General features: G+C 40.9%; 1 protein-coding gene across 1 annotated transcript in view; it reads right to left on the minus strand.

The window, feature by feature from the left end:
• Positions 1-1,422: 1,422 nt before the first annotated feature.
• The window catches only part of dph6 (diphthamine biosynthesis 6), a 265,870-nt gene continuing 243,960 nt past the window's right edge, over positions 1,423-23,332 (minus strand). Inside the window, exons 14-15 of the mRNA XM_061968175.2 lie at positions 19,833-20,220; positions 1,423-2,234 (exon numbers count right to left, since the gene is read on the minus strand). Of these exons, the coding sequence (XP_061824159.2) occupies positions 2,116-2,234; positions 19,833-20,220 (507 nt within the window). The 3' untranslated portion in view covers positions 1,423-2,115. The remainder of the gene's footprint in view (positions 2,235-19,832; positions 20,221-23,332) is intronic.

Genomic DNA, 23,332 nt, shown 5'->3' on the forward strand with positions numbered 1-23,332 from the left:
CCAAAACACGTGTCTACTCATGAGCTAAATTGAACTCTGTCTCTGCATGATTCCTTGCTTCTTGTCTGATTATTAGATGTCATCAGCGTTTGAACCTGACATAAATAAAAACTTCTCCCTATCGGCGTATTGTGGATAACCCCACAAACAATGTTCCCTCTAATTTTCCATCTGATTTGCAGGTGTTTAATTTGTTGTGGTTCATGCACGGTTCATTTTGTGAACCAGTAAAAAAAACATATAACTTTGTCTTGAACTTGAAAAAAATATATATATTTTATTTTTCATTTAAAGGGGAACATTATCACCAGACCTATGTAAGCGTCAATATATACCTTGATGTTGCAGAAAAAAGACCATATATTTTTTTAACCGATTTCCGAACTCTAAATGGGTGAATTTTGGCAAATTAAACGCCTTTCTAATATTCGCTCTCGGAGCGATGACGTCACAACGTGACGTCGCATCGGGAAGCAATCCGCCATTTTCTCAAACACAGAGTCAAATCAGCTCTGTTGTTTTCCGTTTTTTCGATTGTTTTCTGTACCTTGGAGACATCATGCCTCGTCGGTGTGTTGTCGGAGGGTGTAACAACACGAACAGGGACGGATTCAAGTTGCACCAGTGGCCCAAAGATGCGAAAGTGGCAAGAAATTGGACGTTTGCTCCGCACACTTTACCGACGAAAGCTATGCTATGACAGAGATGGCAAGAATGTGTGGATATCCTGCGACACTCAAAGCAGATGCATTTCCAACGATAAAGTCAAAGAAATCTGCCGCCAGACCCCCATTGAATCTGCCGGAGTGTGTGAGCAATTCAGGGACAAAGGACCTCCGTAGCACGGCAAGCAATGGCGGCAGTTTGTTCCCGCAGACGAGCGAGCTAAACACCCTGGATGTCTTAGCTCACACCGTCAAGAGAAGAATATCGACCCTAGCTTCCCTGGCCTGCTGACATGAGGGTATGTCTACAGAATATATTAATTGATGAAAATTGGGCTGTCTGCACTCTCAAAGTGCATGTTGTTGCCAAATGTATTTCATATGCTGTAAACCTAGTTCATAGTTGTTAGTTTCCTTTAATGCCAAACAAACACATACCAATCGTTGGTTAGAAGGCGATCGCCGAATTCGTCCTCGCTTTCTCTCGTGTCGCTGGCTGTCGTGTCGTTTTCGTCGGTTTCGCTTGCTTCAAACCGATATGGCTCAATAGCTTCAGTTTCTTCTTCAATTTCGTTTTCGCTACCTGCCTCCACACTACAACCATCCGTTTCAATACATGCGTAATCTGTTGAATCGCTTAAACCGCTGAAATCCGAGTCTGAATCCGAGCTAATGTCGCTATAGCTTGCTGTTCTTTCCGCCATGTTTGTTTGTGTTGGCTTCACTATGTGACGTCACAGGAAAATGGACGGGTGTTTATAACGATGGTTAAAATCAGGCACTTTGAAGCTTTTTTTAGGGATATTGCGTGATGGGTAAAATTTTGAAAAAAACTTCGAAAAATATAATAAGCCCCTGGGAACTGATTTTTAATGGTTTTAACCATTCTGATATTGTGATAATGTTCCCGTTTAAGAAAGGTTTGGTGAATGCGCATATGAAACTGGTTGGGTTCGGTACCTCCAACAAGGTTAAGAACCACTGCTCTAGATACTTCGTAAGACTTTCTTTGCCTAAGAAGTCCTCCAGACTGAAGTAGAACCATAGCACCATTGGGTGAATCGATGGATTCATCCATCCATTTTCTAACGCTTGTCCCTTTTGGGGTCGCGGGGGGTGCTGGAGCCTATCTCAGCTGCATTCGGGCGGAAGGCGGCGTACACCCTGGACAAGTCGCCACCTCATCGCAGGGCCAATACAGATAGACAGACAACATTCACACTCACATTCACACACTAGGACCAATTTAGTGTTGCCAATCAATCTATCCCCAGGTGCATGTTTTTGAGAGCCGTAGTACCTGGAGGGAACCTACGCAGTCACGGGGAGAACATGCAAACTTAAATCGATGGATTCTAGGCCCAAATACCAAGATCACATTGTGGTTTGGATCACCACGTTGTTCAAGAGTCAGCCCCTGTGACAGAACTGCGGATCCTGGCTGTGCTTCTCATGCGCTGAGCCAACAGGACAGATGGAGGATGAGGCAGTCAGGCAAGTCCACAACTGGAACCAAGGCAACAGCGGGACTGGACTCTCTTAGAGACTTTTTCAAGGTGTCTTCAAGGCCTGGTGAAGAGAGATTGCGAAGAGTAAGAAGGTGACATTAGAGCCTACAGAGCACTCCCAGAGGGGCTTCACTTAACCTCTGACCAGGAGGTTATTTACAAATGATTGATATTCTTTAATCAGTGCAATGTAGGCACATGTTAGGAAGGGTTCAATTCCGAGTCCGCCATTAGGTGTGTGAACACATTTCTTTGGAGGGGAGGAAGAGGTCCTGTTGTGCTGCCGATCATTTTTTACAAGCCCTCACAGTTGTTGTTAGTGCAGCCGGACTACAGATGGACAATGGACATGTGGAAATTCACACAGCCCCCGTCTTGATGACAGCCTGTCTGTTAGTGGTGGTCTGTTGGGATACCTTTGTACACTAACTGGTCACAAGTGGACCTGTCTCAGACACGTAAGGTAGTGGATGAACAATTGGCTAGGTTTCTTTCATAGACTATAGGGAAAATAATGAGCAGTTCATCTTTTGTTATTTTCTAATTAATCTCTCTCTGAATGTTCTGAACGATGTTTCCATGCCAGTGTTGTATTTAGCAGTCTGATTGAAACAGATCAACATGCAATGTCATGTGTCAGCTCCATCTCGTGGATCCTGCTGGCCCCTATGCGAGTAAACTATAATGGTTCATGGTTTACCATGAATTGATTAACGTGGACCCCGACTTAAACAAGTTGAAAAACGTATTCGTGTGTTACCATTTAGTGGTCAATTGTACGGAATATGTACTGTACTGTGCAATCTACTAATAAAAGATTAAATCAATCAATCAATCAATTCAAATGAATGAACAGAGCTATGGCGACGTTGTTATTGTAAGAGCTAACACCAGGGAACTACAAACCCCGTTTCCATATGAGTTGGGAAATTGTGTTAGATGTAAATATAAACGGAATACAATGATTTGCAAATCCTTTTCAACCCATATTCAGTTGAATATGCTACAAAGACAACATATTTGATGTTCAAACTGATACACATTTGTTTTTTGCAAATAATCATTAACTTTAGAATTTGATGCCAGCAACACGTGACAAAGAAGTTGGTAAGAAGGCAATAAATACTGATAAAGCTGAGGAATGCTCATCAGACACTTATTTGGAACATCCCACAGGTGTGCAGGCAAATTGGGAACAGGTGGGTGCCATGATTGGGTATAAAAGTAGATTCCATGAAATGCTCAGTCATTCACAAACAAAGATGGGGCGAGGGCCACCACTTTGTCAACAAATGTGTGAGCAAATTGTTGAACAGTTTAAGAAAAACCTTTCTCAACCAGCTATTGCAAGGAATTTAGGGATTTTACCAACTATGGCCCGTAATATCATCAAAGGGTTCAGAGAATCTGGAGAAATCACTGCACGTAAGCAGCTAAGCCCGTGACCTTCGATCCCTCAGGCTGTACTGCATCAACAAGCGACATCAGCGTGTAAAGGATATCACCACATGGGCTCAGGAACACTTCAGAAACCCACTGTCAGTAACTACAGTTGGTCGCTACATCTGTAAGTGCAAGTTAAAACTCTCCTATGCAAGGCGAAAACCGTTTATCAACAACACCCAGAAACGCCGTCGGCTTCGCTGGGCCTGAACTCATCTAAGATCAATCAATCAATCAATCAATGTTTATTTATATAGCCCTAAATCACAAGTGTCTCAAAGGGCTGCACAAGCCACAACGACATCCTCGGTACAGAGCCCACATAAGGGCAAGGAAAAACTCACCCCAGTGGGACGTCGATGTGAATGACTATGAGAAACCTTGGAGAGGACCACATATGTGGGTAACCCCCCCCCCTCTCTAGGGAGACCGAATGCAATGGATGTCGAGTGGGTCTAACATAATATTGTGAGAGTACAGTCCATAGTGGATCCAGCATAACAGTAAGAGTCCAGTCCACAGTGGATGGACTGATACAAAGTGGAAAAGTGTTCTGTGGTCTGACGAGTCCACATTTCAAATTGTTTTTGAACAACTTAAGCTGTACATCAAGCAAGAATGGGAAATAATTCCACCTGAGAAGCTTAAAAAATGTGTCTCCTCAGTTCCCAAACGTTTACTGAGTGTTGTTAAAAGGAAAGGCCATGTAACACAGTGGTGAACATGCCCTTTCCCAATTACTTTGGCACGTGTTGCAGCCATGAAATTCAAAGTTAATTATTATTTGCCAAAAGAAATAAAGTTTATGAGTTTGAACATGAAATATCTTGTCTTTGTAGTGCATTCAATTGAATATGGGTTGAAAAGGATTTGCAAATCATTGTATTCCGTTTATATTTACATCTAACACAATTTCCCAACTCATATGGAAACGGGGTTTGTACTTCTCTGACGTCTGCACACATCGCCTTGCTCACACTGCTACTCCGATGGTTGCGACCTGCCACAAAATAAAGAAGAAAGAGCATTTTTTTTTCTATCTGAGTGAGGATTAGTCTGAATTTAGCAGCTCAAGGAGAGTGCAGGAGCTGAAAGATACAACCATCCCATTGAGAGCAGACATTGTAAGTCACTGTTTTATGTTCCTATTTGAAACATTTAGCAATAAGTGCTACATTATAGCGCTCTAAAGCTTCCACACTTGTTATTGTCTCACATAGAGATTGTGGATGATGGGCAAAAAAAAATATGCAGGTTTTCTTTAACAAAACTAGCTTGCTCCCATGTCTCTTCCCTTTGCAACAAAAACAATGAGCCAATGTTATGAGCCAAATAGCAATAGTTTGTTGTGATGTTGTAATGTTGTAATGTTATAAGCCAAATTTCATGTTTTTAGCTTATTAAATTGCCCTGTTAGGGCATATTGACAATATAATCACATGTGAAAATCTCTCATCAAGACCTTTAATTGGACATATAGTATCACTTAATATAAGTTTTGTTGCAATTTCCTTTGTGACCTCGTTACTAGTACTTAGATATGGGGTGGCCAAAGTCTAGGCAAGGCATGGGGTCATTTGAGGCCCTTGGCTGTTCATTTTTTTTTTTTTTAAATAATAATAAATACATAAATACATAAATTCATATATATATATATATTTTTTTTTTAAATTTATTTATTTATTTATTTATTTCCTGAAGGAATCAATAGAGTACTATCTATATATATATATATATACGTACATGTATGTATATATATATATATATATATATATATATATATATATATATACGTACATGTACGTATATATATATATATATATATATATATATATATATATATATATATATATATGTATGTATGTATGTATGTATGTATGTATGTATGTATGTATATATATATATATATATATATATATATATATATATATATATGCACATATATATATATATATACACATTCATACATATATACATACATATATATATATATTCATACACATATATATATATATTTATACAAATCTTTATGTAGAAGGAAACTTAAGAGAAACTACATCTTGTGAGACGAGGTCGGCCAAAACCGGAAGCTATCCCGCCACTTTCACACGAATTAACCGACTACCATCGGTACCACTGGCTTGTACGGCGTCAAATGGGTTCTACAAATTGTGAGTTCAAATATTTTATTTCTTAATTTACACATGTTTCATTTGTTTTATATAATTATTTTAATTTTGACAGTACCACGTAAAATATGTTTTAATTTCTGAAGGGGGTTTATTTAATGTTAAATGCGCCGAAAAAAAGACCGTTATGAGGGGATTCAATGCCCAGTAGTGTGCAAGTGTGTTTCTGTATATTATCTACAGCCGCGTCCATGTGGTGACATGCCAGCAACCTGAGGGTTCCTGGTTTGATCCCCACCTACCACCAACCTCGTCACGTCCGTTGTGTCCTTGAGCAAGACACTTCACCCTTGCTCCTGATGGGTCGTGGTTAGGGCCTTGCATGGCAGCTCCCGCCATCAGTGTGTGAATGCGTGTGTGAATGGGTGAATGTGGAAATAGTATCAAAGCGCTTCGAGTACCTTGAAGGTACCGTATTTTTCGGACTATAAGTCGCAGTTTTTGCGACTTATACTCAGGAGCGACTTATGTGTGAAATGATTAACACATTACCGTAAAATATCAAATAATATTATTTATCTCATTCACGTAAGAGACTAGACGTATAAGATTTCATGGGATTTAGCGATTAGGAGTGACAGATTGTTTGGTAAACGTATAGCATGTTCTATATGTTATAGTTATTTGAATGACTCTTACCATAATATGTTACGTTAACATACCAGTTGGTTATTTATGCCTCATATAACGTACACTTATTCAGCCTGTTGTTCACTATTCTTTATTTATTTTAAATTGCCTTTCAAATGTCTATTCTTGGTGTTGGGTTTTATCAAATACATTCCCCCCAAAAAATGCGACTTATACTCCAGTGCGACTTATATATGTTTTTTTCCTTCTTTATTATGCATTTTCGGCCGGTGCGACTTATACTCCGGAACGACCTATAAACTACGGTATATACAAGTATAAACTCATTTACCATTTGTTTTGAGAGGTGAAGTCGGAAGTCACTGAAAGCCTAGGTGAGAAACGCCACTGTACATATGTATATATGTACAGTGGCGTAAACAATGGATGTCCGCTAACTTCTTGCAACTCAACGCCAAGAAAACGGAAATGCTGATTATCGGTCCTGCTAAACACCGACATTTATTTAATAATACCACCTTAACATTTGACAACCAAACAATTACACAAGGCGAATCAGTAAAGAATCTGGGTATTATCTTCGACCCAACTCTCTCGTTTGAATCACACATTAAGAGTGTTACTAAAACGGCCTTCTTTCATCTCCGTAATATCGCTAAAATTCGTTCTATTTTATCCACTAGCGACGCTGAGATCACTATTCATGCGTTCGTTACGTCTCGTCTCGACTACTGTAACGTATTATTTTCGGGTCTCCCTATGTCTAGCATTAAAAAATTACAGTTGGTACAAAATGCGGCTGCTAGACTTTTGATAAGAACAAGAAAGTTTGATCATATTACGCCTATACTGGCTCACCTGCACTGGCTTCCTGTGCACTTAAGATGTGACTTTAAGGTTTTACTACTTACGTATAAAATACTACACGGTCTAGCTCCGTCCTATCTTGTCGATTGCATTGTACCATATGTCCCGGCAAGAAATCTGCGTTCAAAGAACTCCGGCTTATTAGTGATTCCCAGAGCCCAAAAAAAGTCTGCGGGCTATAGAGCGTTTTCTATTCGGGCTCCAGTACTATGGAATGCCCTCCCGGTAACAATTAGAGATGCTACCTCAGTAGAAGCATTTAAGTCCCATCTTAAAACTCATTTGTATACTCTAGCCTTTAAATAGCCCCCCTGTTAGACCAGTTGATCTGCCGTTTCTTTTCTTTTCTCCTCTGCTCCCCTTTTCCTTGAGGGGGGGGGGCACAGGTCCGGTGGCCATGGATGAAGTGCTGGCTGTCCAGAGTCGGGACCCGGGGTGGACCGCTCGCCTGTGCATCGGCTGGGAACATCTCTGCGCTGCTGACCCGTCTCCGCTCGGGATGGTGTCCTGCTGGCCCCACTATGGACTGGACTCTTACTATTATGTTGGATCCACTATGGACTGGACTCTCACAATATTATGTCAGACCCACTCGACATCCATTGCTTTCGGTCTCCCCTAGAGGGGGGGGGTTACCCACATATGCGGTCCTCTCCAAGGTTTCTCATAGTCATTCACATCGACGTCCCACTGGGGTGAGTTTTTCCTTGCCCGTATGTGGGCTTTGTACCGAGGATGTCGTTGTGGCTTGTGCAGCCCTTTGAGACACTTGTGATTTAGGGCTATATAAATAAAGATTGATTGATTGATTGATATAAGTCGCACTTTTGGGGGAAATTTATTTGATAAAACCCAACACCAAGAATAGACATTTGAAAGGCAATTTAAAATAAATAAAGAATAGTGAACAACAGGCTGAATAAGTGTACGTTATATGAGGCATAAATAACCAACTGAGAACGTGCCTGGTATGTTAACGTAACATATTATGGTAAGAGTCATTCAAATAACTATAACATATAGAACATGCTATACGTTTACCAAACAATCTGTCACTCCTGATCGCTAAATCCCATGAAATCTTATACGTCTAGTCTCTTACGTGAATGAGCTAAATAATATTATTTGATATTTTACGGTAATGTGTCAATAATTTCACACATAAGTCGCTCCTGAGTATAAGTCGCACCCCCGGCCAAACTATGAAAAAAACTGCGACTTATAGTCCGAAAAATACGGTACCTTCAAGGTACTCAAAGCGCTTTGACACTATTTCCACATTCACCCATTCACACACACATACACACACTGATGGCGGGAGCTGCCATGCAAGGCCCTAACCACGACCCATCAGGAGCAAGGGCGAAGTGTCTTGCTCAAGGACACAACGGACGTGACGAGGTTGGTGGTAGGTGGGGATCGAACCAGGAACCCTCAGGTTGCTGGCATGTCACCACATAGTTTGTTGTGATGTTGTAATGTTGTAATGTTATAAGCCAAATTTCATGTTTTTAGCTTATTAAATTGCCCTGTTAGGGCATATTGACAATATAATCACATGTGAAAATCTCTCATCAAGACCTTTAATTGGACATATAGTATCACTTAATATAAGTTTTGTTGCAATTTCCTTTGTGACCTCGTTACTAGTACTTAGATATGGGGTGGCCAAAGTCTAGGCAAGGCATGGGGTCATTTGAGGCCCTTGGCTGTTCATTTTTTTTTTTAAATAATAATAAATACATAAATTCATAAATATATATGTATATACCTTACAATTCTTGCATCCAGCACACCTTACAATAGTGGTAATAAAAGATGCAACCTATGCTTGAAAGAGAAACTGTTTATTATTTACCGTCCAGACCTGTCATCCCTCAACAAGCGCAGCGAAATTGTAACAACATGCCGCCATAGACGGAAACACCTCCTAGGTAACACATGAGCCAATCACCACGCCCCTAGGCCAGCCTGTACCTACCCACTCTGTGCCCTATATAAACCATGGTATGCGAATGCTCCCATTAAAATCTCCTGACGATTGAGGGTACCCCCCCTCATGAAACAGGCCTGTAGAGATGAAATAGTCTTGTGATTTTTTTCCCCACACATACATATATATATATATATATATATATATATATATATATATATATATATGTGAGACGAGGTCGGCCAAAACCGGAAGCTATCCCGCCACTTTCACACGAATTAACCGACTACCATCGGTACCACTGGCTTGTACGGCGTCAAATGGGTTCTACAAATTGTGAGTTCAAATATTTTATTTCTTAATTTACACATGTTTCATTTGTTTTATATAATTATTTGAGCAAGTGTCTTGCTCAAGGACACAACGGACGTGACGAGGTTGGTGGCAGGTGGGGATCGAACCAGGAACCCTCAGGTTGCTGGCATGTCACCACATGGGCGCGGCTGTAGATAATATACAGAAACACACTTGCACACTACTGGGCATTGAAGCCCCTCATAACGGTCTTTTTTTCGGCGCATTTAACATTCAATAAACCCCCCTTCAGCAATTAAAACATATTCTACGTGGTACTGTCAAAATTAAAATAATTGTATAAAACAAATGAAACGTGTAAATTATCCATCCATCCATTTTCTACCGCTTATTCCCTATGGGGTCGCGGGGGGGCCCTGGAGCCTATCTCAGCTACAATTGGGCGGAAGGCGGGGTACACCCTGGACAAGTCACCACCTCATCGACTTATAGTCCGAAAAATACGGTAAATATTACGTGTTATGTAAAAAAAAAAAAAAAAAAAAAAAAAAAAAGTGCAGTTCCCCTTTAAAAACAAATCCTGTCATGTTAGGAATTAACTGGCACACAAACATGCAAAGCCAAGCAGAAATAAATACATAGCCCAGGCCTGTAGCTAAAAGGGATATTAGTGTTATTAATCAGCAATATTATCTGGGCTCATTGGGTTTTGTAAGGAGTGGCCAAGGCCCTGGAGCAGTGTGATTTTTTTGTTGAGCTACACTGACTTCCAAATGGTTCAAATTAGTCAAATGAACTGGCGATTAGCGAGTATTGTCCAATGAACATTGGTCATTTACTGCGAAGGAGGGGATGATGAAATATGCTAAAAGGCACAGAATAACCTCTTTTGCTTTCATTTTGATGCAATTTCCGTCAAACAATGTCATGTATTTCTGTGCATTTATACTAATATAGAATCGCTGCCCTCGTGTAAAAGTTAAGCCTTTAGTTGCAGGGGGCCTGTCTGCAGTCCGAGAGGAGGGCTTTGGGTCGGAACTAACAAGCTGAGACAAGATGTTTAAAGGTTTCATTGGCAGCATATGTCACGTCGATCAGCTGTGAATCCTCACGCAAATAATGTAAAGGGGGGAGGTTGTGTTGTCGTCTCGCCAGCGCCAGAGGTGTTACTTTTCCCTCCTTTTTGACTTTTCGGATTCATCACCCAATGAAGAACGGGGCTGTGACCCATAAAGACGCCCGCGGGCGAGGTTCCGGAGGTGGGGGTTTCGCTTGTGCGTGCGAGCGAGCGGATTCCAGCTCTTACACGATGAGTCAGGATGTATGGTTTCAGGGGAAGCGGACGTCAACGTTCTCCCGATTCGACTATTTGAATGACCAATAAATAAATGGGTCATTCTTAACACTACCGGTAATTGGATTTGTGTTTTTATATTTTACTTTATAAAAGCCTTGATCACCTCTATGGCATGATGTAGAGCAGTGTGTGGTGTGCCGTGGGAGATGATCTAATTTCCCCTATTTGGGTTAAAAATATTTTTTGCAAACCAGTAATTATACTCCGCAAATAATGTGCCGTTGTTGAGTGTCTGTACTGTCTGGAGATCGGCAAACTTACCACGTTATACTCTTCCATATCAGTAGGTGGCAGCCGGTAGCTAATTGCTTTGTAGATGTCGGAAACAGCGGGAGGTAGCGTGCAGGTAAAAAGGTGTCTAATGCTTAAACCAAAAATAAACAAAAGGTGAGTGCCCCTAAGAAAAGGCATTGAAGCTTAAGGAAGGCTATGCAGAACGAAACTAAAACTGAACTGGCTACAAAGTAAACAAAAACAGAATTCTGGACGACAGCAAAGACTTACTGTGGAGCAGAGACGGCGTCCACAAAGTGCATCCGAACATGACATGACAATCAACAATGTCCCCACAAGGAAGGATAAAAACAACTGAAATATTCTTGATTGCTAAAACAAAGCAGGTGTGGGGAATAGCGGTTAAGGAAGACATGAAACTGCCATAGGAAAATACTAAAAATAGAGAAAAAGCCACCAAAATAGGAGCGCAAGACAAGAACTAAAACACTACACACAGGAAAACAGCAAAAAACTCCAAATAAGTCAGGGTGTGATGTGACAGTACACCTTCTTTGAGACAAGAGCTATAGTGATGCATGCTTGGTTATGGTTTAAAGTCATATCCAACAATTGCGACGACAACTTTTTACTGCCAATATCGGCTGCTGAGTTCAATTTTTAATGGTTTCTGCTGGTGGTGTGCCTCTGCATTTTTTCAATGAAAAAAATGTGCCTTGGTTAAAAAAAGGTTGAAAAACACTGATGTAGAGAAGTGGTTCTCAACCTTTTTTCAGTGATGTGCCGTTGTTGAGTGTCTGTACTGTCTGGAGATCGACAAACTTAACACGTTATACTCTTCCATATCAGTAGGTGGCAGCCGGTAGCTAATTGCTTTGTAGATGTCGGAAACAGCGGGAGGCAGCGTGCAGGTAAAAAGGTGTCTAATGCTTAAACCAAAAATAAACAAAAGGTGAGTGCCCCTAAGAAAAGGCATTGAAGCTTAAGGAAGGCTATGCAGAACGAAACTAAAACTGAACTGGCTACAAAGTAAACAAAAACAGAATTCTGGACGACAGCAAAGACTTACTGTGGAGCAGAGACGGCGTCCACAAAGGGCATCCGAACATGACATGACAATCAACAATGTCCCCACAAGGAAGGATAAAAACAACTGAAATATTCTTGATTGCTAAAACAAAGCAGGTGTGGGGAATAGCGGTTAAGGAAGACATGAAACTGCCATAGGAAAATACTAAAAATAGAGAAAAAGCCACCAAAATAGGAGCGCAAGACAAGAACTAAAACACTACACACAGGAAAACAGCAAAAAACTCCAAATAAGTAAGGGTGTGATGTGACAGGTGGTGACAGTACACCTTCTTTGAGACAAGAGCTATAGTGATGCATGCTTGGTTATGGTTTAAAGTCATATCCAACAATTGCGACGACAACTTTTTACTGTCAATATCGGCTGCTGAGTTTAATTTTTTAATGGTTTCTGCTGGTGGTCTGCCTCCGCATTTTTTCAATGAAAAAAATGTGCCTTGGTTAAAAAAAGGTTGAAAAACACTGATGTAGAGAAGTGGTTCTCAACCTTTTTTCAGTGATGTGCCGTTGTTGAGTGTCTGTATTGTCTGGAGATCGGCAAACTTACCACGTTATACTCTTCCATATCAGTAGGTGGCAGCCGGTAGCTAATTGCTTTGTAGATGTCGGAAACAGCGGGAGGCAGCGTGCAGGTAAAAAGGTGTCTAATGCTTAAACCAAAAATAAACAAAAGGTGAGTGCCCCTAAGAAAAGGCATTGAAGCTTAAGGAAGGTTATGCAGAACGAAACTAAAACTGAACTGGCTACAAAGTAAACAAAAACAGAATTCTGGACGACAGCAAAGACTTAATGTGGAGCAGAGACGGCGTCCACAAAGTACATCCGAACATGACATGACAATCAACAATGTCCCCACAAGGAAGGATAAAAACAACTGAAATATTCTTGATTGCTAAAACAAAGCAGGTGTGGGGAATAGCGGTTAAGGAAGACATGAAACTGCCATAGGAAAATACTAAAAATAGAGAAAAAGCCACCAAAATAGGAGCGCAAGACAAGAACTAAAACACTACACACAGGAAAACAGCAAAAAACTCCAAATAAGTCAGGGTGTGATGTGACAGTACACCTTCTTTGAGACAAGAGCTATAGTGATGCATGCTTGGTTATGGTTTAAAGTCATATCCAATAATTGCGACGACAACTTTTTACTGTCAATATCGGCTGCTGAGTTTAATTTTCTAATGGCTTCTGCTGGTGGTGTGCCTCCGCATTTTTTCAATGAAAAAAATGTGCCTTGGTTAAAAAAAAGGTTGAAAAACACCGATGTAGAGAAGTGGTTCTCAACCTTTTTTCAGTGATGTGCCGTTGTTGAGTGTCTGTATTGTCTGGAGATCGACAAACTTAACACGTTATACTCTTCCATATCAGTAGGTGGCAGCCGGTAGCTAATTGCTTTGTAGATGTCGGAAACAGCGGGAGGCAGCGTGCAGGTAAAAAGGTGTCTAATGCTTAAACCAAAAATAAACAAAAGGTGAGTGCCCCTAAGAAAAGGCATTGAAGCTTAAGGAAGGCTATGCAGAACGAAACTAAAACTGAACTGGCTACAAAGTAAACAAAAACAGAATTCTGGACGACAGCAAAGACTTACTGTGGAGCAGAGACGGCGTCCACAAAGTGCATCCGAACATGACATGACAATCAACAATGTCCCCACAAAGCAGGATAAAAACAACTGAAATATTCTTGATTGCTAAAACAAAGCAGGTGTGGGGAATAGCGGTTAAGGAAGACATGAAACTGCCATAGGAAAATACTAAAAATAGAGAAAAAGCCACCAAAATAGGAGCGCAAGACAAGAACTAAAACACTACACACAGGAAAACAGAAAAAAACTCCAAATAAGTCAGGGTGTGATGTGACAGTACACCTTCTTTGAGACAAGAGCTATAGTGATGCATGCTTGGTTATGGTTTAAAGTCATATCCAACAATTGCGACGACAACTTTTTACTGTCAATATCGGCTGCTGAGTTTAATTTTTTAATGGTTTCTGCTGGTGGTGTGCCTCCGCATTTTTTCAATGAAAAAAATGTGCCTTGGTTAAAAAAAAGGTTGAAAAACACTGATGTAGAGAAGTGGTTCTCAACCTTTTTTCAGTGATGTGCCGTTGTTGAGTGTCTGTATTGTCTGGAGATCGACAAACTTAACACGTTATACTCTTCCATATCAGTAGGTGGCAGCCGGTAGCTAATTGCTTTGTAGATGTCGGAAACAGCGGGAGGCAGCGTGCAGGTAAAAAGGTGTCTAATGCTTAAACCAAAAATAAACAAAAGGTGAGTGCCCCTAAGAAAAGGCATTGAAGCTTAAGGAAGGCTATGCAGAACGAAACTAAAACTGAACTGGCTACAAAGTAAACAAAAACAGAATTCTGGACGACAGCAAAGACTTACTGTGGAGCAGAGACGGCGTCCACAAAGTACATCCGAACATGACATGACAATCAACAATGTCCCCACAAAGAAGGATAAAAACAACTGAAATATTCTTGATTGCTAAAACAAAGCAGGTGTGGGGAATAGCGGTTAAGGAAGACATGAAACTGCCATAGGAAAATACTAAAAATAGAGAAAAAGCCACCAAAATAGGAGCGCAAGACAAGAACTAAAACACTACACACAGGAAAACAGCAAAAAACTCCAAATAAGTCAGGGTGTGATGTGACAGGTGGTGACAGTACACCTTCTTTGAGACAAGAGCTATAGTGATGCATGCTTGGTTATGGTTTAAAGTCATATCCAACAATTGCGACGAAAACTTTTTACTGTCAATATCGGCTGCTGAGTTTAATTTTTTAATGGTTTCTGCTGGTGGTGTGCCTCCGCATTTTTTCAATGAAAAAACTGTGCCTTGGCTCAAAAAAGGTTGAAAAACACTGATGTAGAGAATTGGTTCTCAACCTTTTTTCAGTGATGTGCCGTTGTTGAGTGTCTGTACTGTCTGGAGATCGACAAACTTAACACGTTATACTCTTCCATATCAGTAGGTGGCAGCCGGTAGCTAATTGCTTTGTAGATGTCGGAAACAGCGGGAGGCAGCGTGCAGGTAAAAAGGTGTCTAATGCTTAAACCAAAAATAAACAAAAGGTGAGTGCCCCTAAGAAAAGGCATTGAAGCTTAAGGAAGGCTATGCAGAACGAAACTAAAACTGAACTGGCTACAAAGTAAACAAAAACCGAATTCTGGACGACAGCAAAGACTTACTGTGGAGCAGAGACGGCGTCCACAAAGTGCATCCGAACATGACATGACAATCAACAATGTCCCCACAAGGAAGGATAAAAACAACTGAAATATTCTTGAATGCTAAAACAAAGCAGGTGTGGGGAATAGCGGTTAAGGAAGACATGAAACTGCCATAGGAAAATACTAAAAAAAGAGTAAAAGTCACCAAAATAGGAGCGCAAGACAAGAACTAAAACACTACACACAGGAAAACAGCAAAAAACTCCAAATAAGTCAGGGTGTGATGTGACAGGTGGTGACAGTACACCTTCTTTGAGACAAGAGCTATAGTGATGCATGCTTGGTTATGGTTTAAAGTCATATTGCGACGACAACTTTTTACTGTCAATATCGGCTGCTGAGTTAAATTTTTTAATGGCTTCTGCTGGTGGTGTGCCTCTGCATTTTTTCAATGAAAAAAATGTGCCTTGGTTAAAAAAAGGTTGAAAAACACTGATGTAGAGAAGTGGTTCTCAACCTTTTTTCAGTGATGTGCCGTTGTTGAGTGTCTGTACTGTCTGGAGATCGGCAAACTTAACACTTTATACTCTTCCATATCAGTAGGTGGCAGCCGGTAGCTAATTGCTTTGTAGATGTCGGAAACAGCGGGAGGCAGCGTGCAGGTAAAAAGGTGTCTAATGCTTAAACCAAAAATAAACAAAAGGTGAGTGCCCCTAAGAAAAGGCATTGAAGCTTAAGGAAGGCTATGCAGAACGAAACTAAAACTGAACTGGCTACAAAGTAAACAAAAACAGAATTCTGGACGACAGCAAAGACTTACTGTGGAGCAGAGACGGCGTCCACAAAGTGCATCCGAACATGACATGACAATCAACAATGTCCCCACAAGGAAGGATAAAAACAACTGAAATATTCTTGATTGCTAAAACAAAGCAGGTGTGGGGAATAGCGGTTAAGGAAGATATGAAACTGCCATAGGAAAATACTAAAAAAAGAGAAAAAGCCACCAAAATAGGAGCGCAAGACAAGAACTAAAACACTACACGCAGGAAAACAGCAAAAAACTCCAAATAAGTCAGGGTGTGATGTGACAGTACACCTTCTTTGAGACAAGAGCTATAGTGATGCATGCTTGGTTATGGTTTAAAGTCATATCCAACAATTGCGACGACAACTTTTTACTGTCAATATCGGCTGCTGAGTTTAATTTTTTAATGGCTTCTGCTGGTGGTGTGCCTCCGCATTTTTTCAATGAAAAAAATGTGCCTTGGCTCAAAAAAGGTTGAAAAACACTGATGTAGAGAAGTGGTTCTCAACCTTTTTTCAGTGATGTGCCGTTGTTGAGTGTCTGTACTGTCTGGAGATCGGCAAACTTACCACGTTATACTCTTCCATATCAGTAGGTGGCAGCCGGTAGCTAATTGCTTTGTAGATGTCGGAAACAGCGGGAGGCAGTGTGCAGGTAAAAAGGTGTCTAATGCTTAAACCAAAAATAAACAAAAGGTGAGTGCCCCTAAGAAAAGGCATTGAAGCTTAAGGAAGGCTATGCAGAACGAAACTAAAACTGAACTGGCTACAAAGTAAACAAAAACAGAATTCTGGACGACAGCAAAGACTTACTGTGGAGCAGAGACGGCGTCCACAAAGTACATCCGAACATGACATGACAATCAACAATGTCCCCACAAGGAAGGATAAAAACAACTGAAATATTCTTGATTGCTAAAACAAAGCAGGTGTGGGGAATAGCGGTTAAGGAAGACATGAAACTACCATAGGAAAATACTAAAAAAAAGAGAAAAAGCCACCAAAATAGGAGCGCAAGACAAGAACTAAAACACTACACACAGGAAAACAGCAAAAAACTCCAAATAAGTCAGGGTGTGATGTGACAGGTGGTGACAGTACACCTTCTTTGAGACAAGAGCTATAGTGATGCATGCTTGGTTATGGTTTAAAGTCATATCCAACAATTGCGACGACAACTTTTTACTGTCAATATCGGCTGCTGAGTTTAATTTTTTAATGGTTTCTGCTGGTGGTGTGCCTCCGCATTTTTTCAATGAAAAAAATGTGCCTTGGTTAAAAAAAAGGTTGAAAAACACTGATGTAGAGAAGTGGTTCTCAACCTTTTTTCAGTGATGTACCCCCTGTGAACATTTTTTTTAAATTCAAGTACCTCCTAATCATATGGATGTTGGAATGCACACACAGGTCAGCTATTTTGGTTTACACGGGCCATTTTTCAGGAATTTAACCTATTTCTTAAATAAGTTACCGAAAATCAGTCTGGAGAAGTAGGCTCCTGTGATAGTGTTTTGGCACCTGGCTCCTCTGTACTCAGCCATGCATTCATCTGTGTGCCTGCATGTGATTGTTGCATTTCTCTTACATATAAAAAGTGCTTTAGAAATAAAGTTGGATTTGATTTAATTTTCAGGGGTCGAACTAAGAAATGAACAAACACAGATGGGCAAATGTAGCTTTCTGGTAATGACAAAGTTGCTCATAATAACCCATTAGGGAAACAAATTATATTCTCTCTAGTTGTCTGACTCTACAAGTTGGAGTGTGTGACTAGCAATTAAGGATGCCCCATTTTTTTTTTTTTAACAAATACCGATAACTTCCCACCTCTCAAGACCGATACTTGACAAGTTATTTAAATCTATTATAGGGATGTTCTGATCAGGGTTGAGTGAGATCGGCCAAGACCAATACCGATCACATGTATTAACTGTAAAATGTCCAATGTACTTATGACAGTTTAACAATATCAAGACAATATTTTAACTAGTTCCTTATCGTCTTTTATTACATTCAATTGTTTGGGCATAACAAAGTCAAAATTACACAATAACTAATCAAACTACTACTCTTTTAAATATTTGGGTTTGTGCACTCAAAGTCCTTCTGTGTCCAGGGAATTATTCATAGAGTTTGTAAACATTGGCAAAAACAACAGCAATTATTTTTGAGAAAATACAAAATATCAATCTAATCACTCAAGTATCGCTCATATAATGATACTACCCTTGATATCGACACCGCCAATGTATGGATTAAAACGCCCTTCTCTTACGTGTCGTGTACTGTGACAATGCTGACAAACCAACAGTTGTTATCTTGTGTAACTCTTATTCATCTACTTTATCGTTTCCTGTTAATATCTGCTTTCTTTACGCTGTAGCTTCCAGCTGCACTTCCTAAACCCTACTAAGCATTTATTTCTTGTATTGTTTCAAGCTATTTTAGTAAGTAGCATGCCTGCTCCTGGCTTGCTTATTCATGTGTAACACGTTCAGCCTTGTCCTCCAGTGATAATACTACCTGATAACGATGCGTACGATCCTAAGGATCTGTCAGGTGACCAACAATATATACAGGGGCCGATCGGCTTTTGTGATCGCCATTCAAATGCAATAATCGGCAATGGCCGATCCCTTACAGTATTTTCGAGCCTATAGACCACTGCTTTTTTCCAACGCTTTGAGTCCTGTGGCTTATAAAACAGTGCGGCTAATTTCTGGATTTTTCTTTGCCAACGGCCATAAATAAAATAGTTTTCACAGAACACTAACAGAGACGCTGAAAAGGTGTGTTATTGCTTGTGCTACGGCGCCATCTTTTGGTCGAGTTCGCTCACTGCAGGTGCTTCAGGTCGATAATGTACTTCCGGTTTTGTTCCTTGAACTGGACGTATCCATCCATAGCGTTTCTGCTCGAAAATATTCTTCATTCGTCACTCCAAGGAATGTTTGTAAGTTTTACCGTGTAACTAAAACAATTCATAGTTACTAAACCGTCCCTTGTGTGACGTTACCATGCATATTTGTACGTGCTATCGTAATGTAATGAAGTTAGCGTCGTGAGCATTAGCAAACATGCTAATGTTATGCTACGTTTGCAAGTGCCTGTGTTAGTGTTATTAACTTACAATGGCATTCTTTTTGTATTGTGAAAGAATGATGGGTTCTACATGTAAAGCGGCTTTGGGTACTTAGAAAAGCGCTATATAAATCCCAGGTATTAGTATTATTATTATTGTTTCGGTTTCGTAAATTCACCAAAGCGTCACCGTGGAGTTATTGATTCTGTTTAGCTGGTTGGAGAGCTGGCTTCCGCAGCTAGCGGGTCCACGACCATGACTTCTGTTTTGTTTGATCAGCCGTTTTACTGCCGTGTGACAGGCATGGTTTGAAAACAATTGAGGTATGTAAATAAACATTTACAATATATTTCGTACATGTATACATCTGCGGCTTATAGTCCGGTGAGTCTAATATATGGAAAAATATTATTTATTCTCGAATTTGGTGTGTGTAGCTCTCCATATCCCAGATAATTACTTTTGAAATTTTGATTTAACAATCGTTTGTGCACACCTTTATTTATCGCTGGCTTTGGGGCAGCTTATTTAGCAGTAGGTGTGTGTGTGTGTGTGTTCACAGGCTAACCTTCAACAACCCGCCAGCCCAGCAAGTGGTCGCACTTGTAGAACACCCGTGCGCAAAGTGGCACCAGCACGGCTTCAGTCTTCTTCAGGGCTTTGGCAAAAGCCGAGGCGATGGCTTGGGTGACCTCCCTGGCGTCTGCGCTGATCTCGGGGTGGAGCACGGACAGGCGGAGGGACAGGGAAGCGCCGCATCGGTCAGCAGACGTCAAAGTGTGACACTCTATGCGGCCGAAACCCAGCTTCGTGGTCATGTGACAGGAAGTCCTTAGGCTGGGGTCATCGTGGATGGCTGTGACGTGGAGCTCGACGGCAGCACTTTTGGGTAAAGCAGGTACTACAACCAGTACCAGTGATGGAGCAGGTTTACTGTCAGGCCCTATAATCACATCCTGTGAGGCAGAAAAATGAGATACAAATATTGAATTATTTTATGAACCTTTCTGAAACAAATTCACTTATTTAGATATTTCAGACAATTTCCTTCAATGGACAAATCACAGTATTTCTTCAGAAATAATCTGTTGCAGGGTGAAACTGTCGCCATCATAAAATGTGCTTTAACATTGAATTTTGGCGAATTAAACGCCTTTCTAATATTCGCTCTCGGAGCGATGACGTCACAACGTGGCGTCACATCGGGAAGCAATCCGCCAATTTCTCAAACACCGAGTCAAATCAGCTCTGTTATTTTCCGTTTTTTCGACTGGTTTCCGTACCTTGGAGACATCATGCCTCGTCGGTGTGTTGTCGGAGGGTGTAACAACACGAACAGGGACGGATTCAAGTTGCACCAGTGGCCCAAAGATGCGAAAGTGGCAAGAAATTGGACGTTTGTTCCGCACACTTTACCGACGAAAGCTATGCTACGACAGAGATGGCAAGAATGTGTGGATATCCTGCGACACTCAAAGCAGATTTATTTCCAACAATAAAGTCAAAAAAATCTGCCGCCAGACCCCCATTGAATCTGCCGGAGTGTGTGAGTAATTCAGGGACAAAGGACCTCGGTAGCACGGCAAGCAATGGCGGCAGTTTGTTCCCGCAGACGAGCGAGCTAAACCCCCTGGATGTCTTGGCTCACACCGTCCCTTATGCCACCGAAGATGATCAAGAGAAGAATATCGACCCTAGCTTCCCTGGCCTGCTGACATCAACTCCAAAACTGGACAGATCAGCTTTCAGGAAAAGAGAGCGGATGAGGGTATGTCTACAGAATATATTAATTGATGAAAACTTTATTCATTACTCGCGGTTTTACGTAAATTATTATACATAAACTGTGTTTACCAATAATTTAGCTTAAAAACATTTTTGTTTTTCAATCATTGGAGTACATTCGGGTAGTCTTGTGTAATGCAGTATTTTGTGTCTATTTAGGTATGGTTAACCTGAGTGCTGAAATCGTGGAAAAATAAATGTTCTTAGCGCGCCTGAAATGGGCTGTCTGCACTCTCAAAGTGCATGTTGTTGCCAAATGTATTTCATATGCTGTAAACCTAGTTCATAGTTGTTAGTAATTATCTTATCAGACAGTGTTAAGCCGCTGAAATCACAACGTGACGTCACATCGGGAAGCAATCCGCCATTTTCTCAAACACCGAGTCAAATCAGCTCTGTTATTTTCGACTGTTTTCCGTACCTTGGAGACATCATGTTGTCGGAGGGTGTAACAACACGAACAGGGACGGATTCAAGTAGCACCAGTGGCCCAAAGATGCGAAAGTGGCAAGAAATTGGACGTTTGTTCCGCACACTTTACCGACGAAAGCTATGCTACGACAGAGATGGCAAGAATGTGTGGATATCCTGCGACACTCAAAGCAGATGCATTTCCAACAATAAAGTCGAAAAAATCTGCCGCCAGACCCCCATTGAATCTGCCGGAGTGTGTGAGTAATTCAGGGACAAAGGACCTCGGTAGCACGGCAAGCAACGGCGGCAGTTTGTTCCCGCAGACGAGCGAGCTAAACCCCCTATCGACCCTAGCTTCCCGAGCCTGCTGACATCAACTCCAAAACTGGACAGATGAGCTTTCAGGAAAAGAGCGCGGATGAGGGTATGTCTACAGAATATATTAATTGGGCTGTCTGCACTCTCAAAGTGCATGTTGTTGCCAAATGTATTTCATATGCTGTAAACCTAGTTCATAGTTGTTAGTTTCCTTTAATGCCAAACAAACACATACCAATCGTTGGTTAGAAGGCGATCGCCGAATTCGTCCTCGCTTTCTCCCGTGTCGCTGGCTGTCGTGTCGTTTTCGTCGTTTTCGCTTGCATACGGTTCAAACCGATATGGCTCAATAGCTTCAGTTTCTTCTTCAATTTCGTTTTCGCTACCTGCCTCCACACTACAACCATCCGTTTCAATACATGCGTAATCTGTTGAATCGCTTAAGCCGCTGGAATCCGAGTCTGAATCCGAGCTAATGTCGCTATAGCTTGCTGTTCTTTCCGCCATGTTTGTTTGTGTTGGCTTCACTATGTGACGTCACAGGAAAATGGACGGGTGGTTAAAATCAGGCACTTTGAAGGTTTTTTTAGGGATATTGCGTGATGGGTAAAATTTTGAAAAAAACTTCGAAAAATATAATAAGCCACTGGGAACTGATTTTTAATGGTTTTAACCATTCTGAAATTGTGATAATGTTCCCCTTTAACCGTGTTAACCATCCATCCATCCATCCATTTTCTATCGCTTGTTCCTTTCGGGGTCACGGGGGGTTGCTGGAGCCAATCTCAGCTGCATTCAGCCTGGACAAGTCACCACCTCATCACAGGGCCAACACAGATAGACAGACAACATTCACACTCACATTCACACACTAGGGGCCCATTTAGTGTTGCCAATCAACCTATCCCCAGGTGCATGTCTTTGGAGGTGGGAGGAAGCCGGAGTACCCGGAATGGAACCCACGCAGTCACAGGGAGAACATGCAAACTCCCCACAGAAAGACCCCGAGCCCGGGATTGAACTCAGGACCTTCGTATTGTGAGGCACACGCACTAACCCCTTTTTCCCACTGTACTGCCAACCCCCCCCATGTTAACCATATTTACCAAAATCCTTTCATTTTCTCAATAAATATATATATATTTATATATATATATATATTAGGGGTGTGGGAAAAAATCGATTCGAATTCTAATCGCGATTTACACGTTGTGCGATTCAGAATCGATTCTCATTTTTAAAAAATCGATTATTTTTTTTAAATTATTTATTTTTTTAATTAATCAATCCAACAAAACAATACACAGCAATACCATAACAATGCAATCCAATTCCAAAACCAAAACCGACCCAGCAACACTCAGAAATGCAATAAACAGAGCAATTGAGAGGAGACACAAACACGACACAGAACAAACCAAAAGTAGTGAAACAAAAATGAATATTATCAACAACAGTATCGACATGTTGTTCTAACATGATTCAATTTAAAAGACTGTTTAAAAAAGAAGTACTGAAGAAGTACGAGGAGGAAAGAGAGTGATGCCCTCA

Source organism: Nerophis lumbriciformis, linkage group LG08 (assembly GCF_033978685.3).
Source record: "Nerophis lumbriciformis linkage group LG08, RoL_Nlum_v2.1, whole genome shotgun sequence".
Classification (NCBI taxonomy): domain Eukaryota; kingdom Metazoa; phylum Chordata; class Actinopteri; order Syngnathiformes; family Syngnathidae; genus Nerophis; species Nerophis lumbriciformis.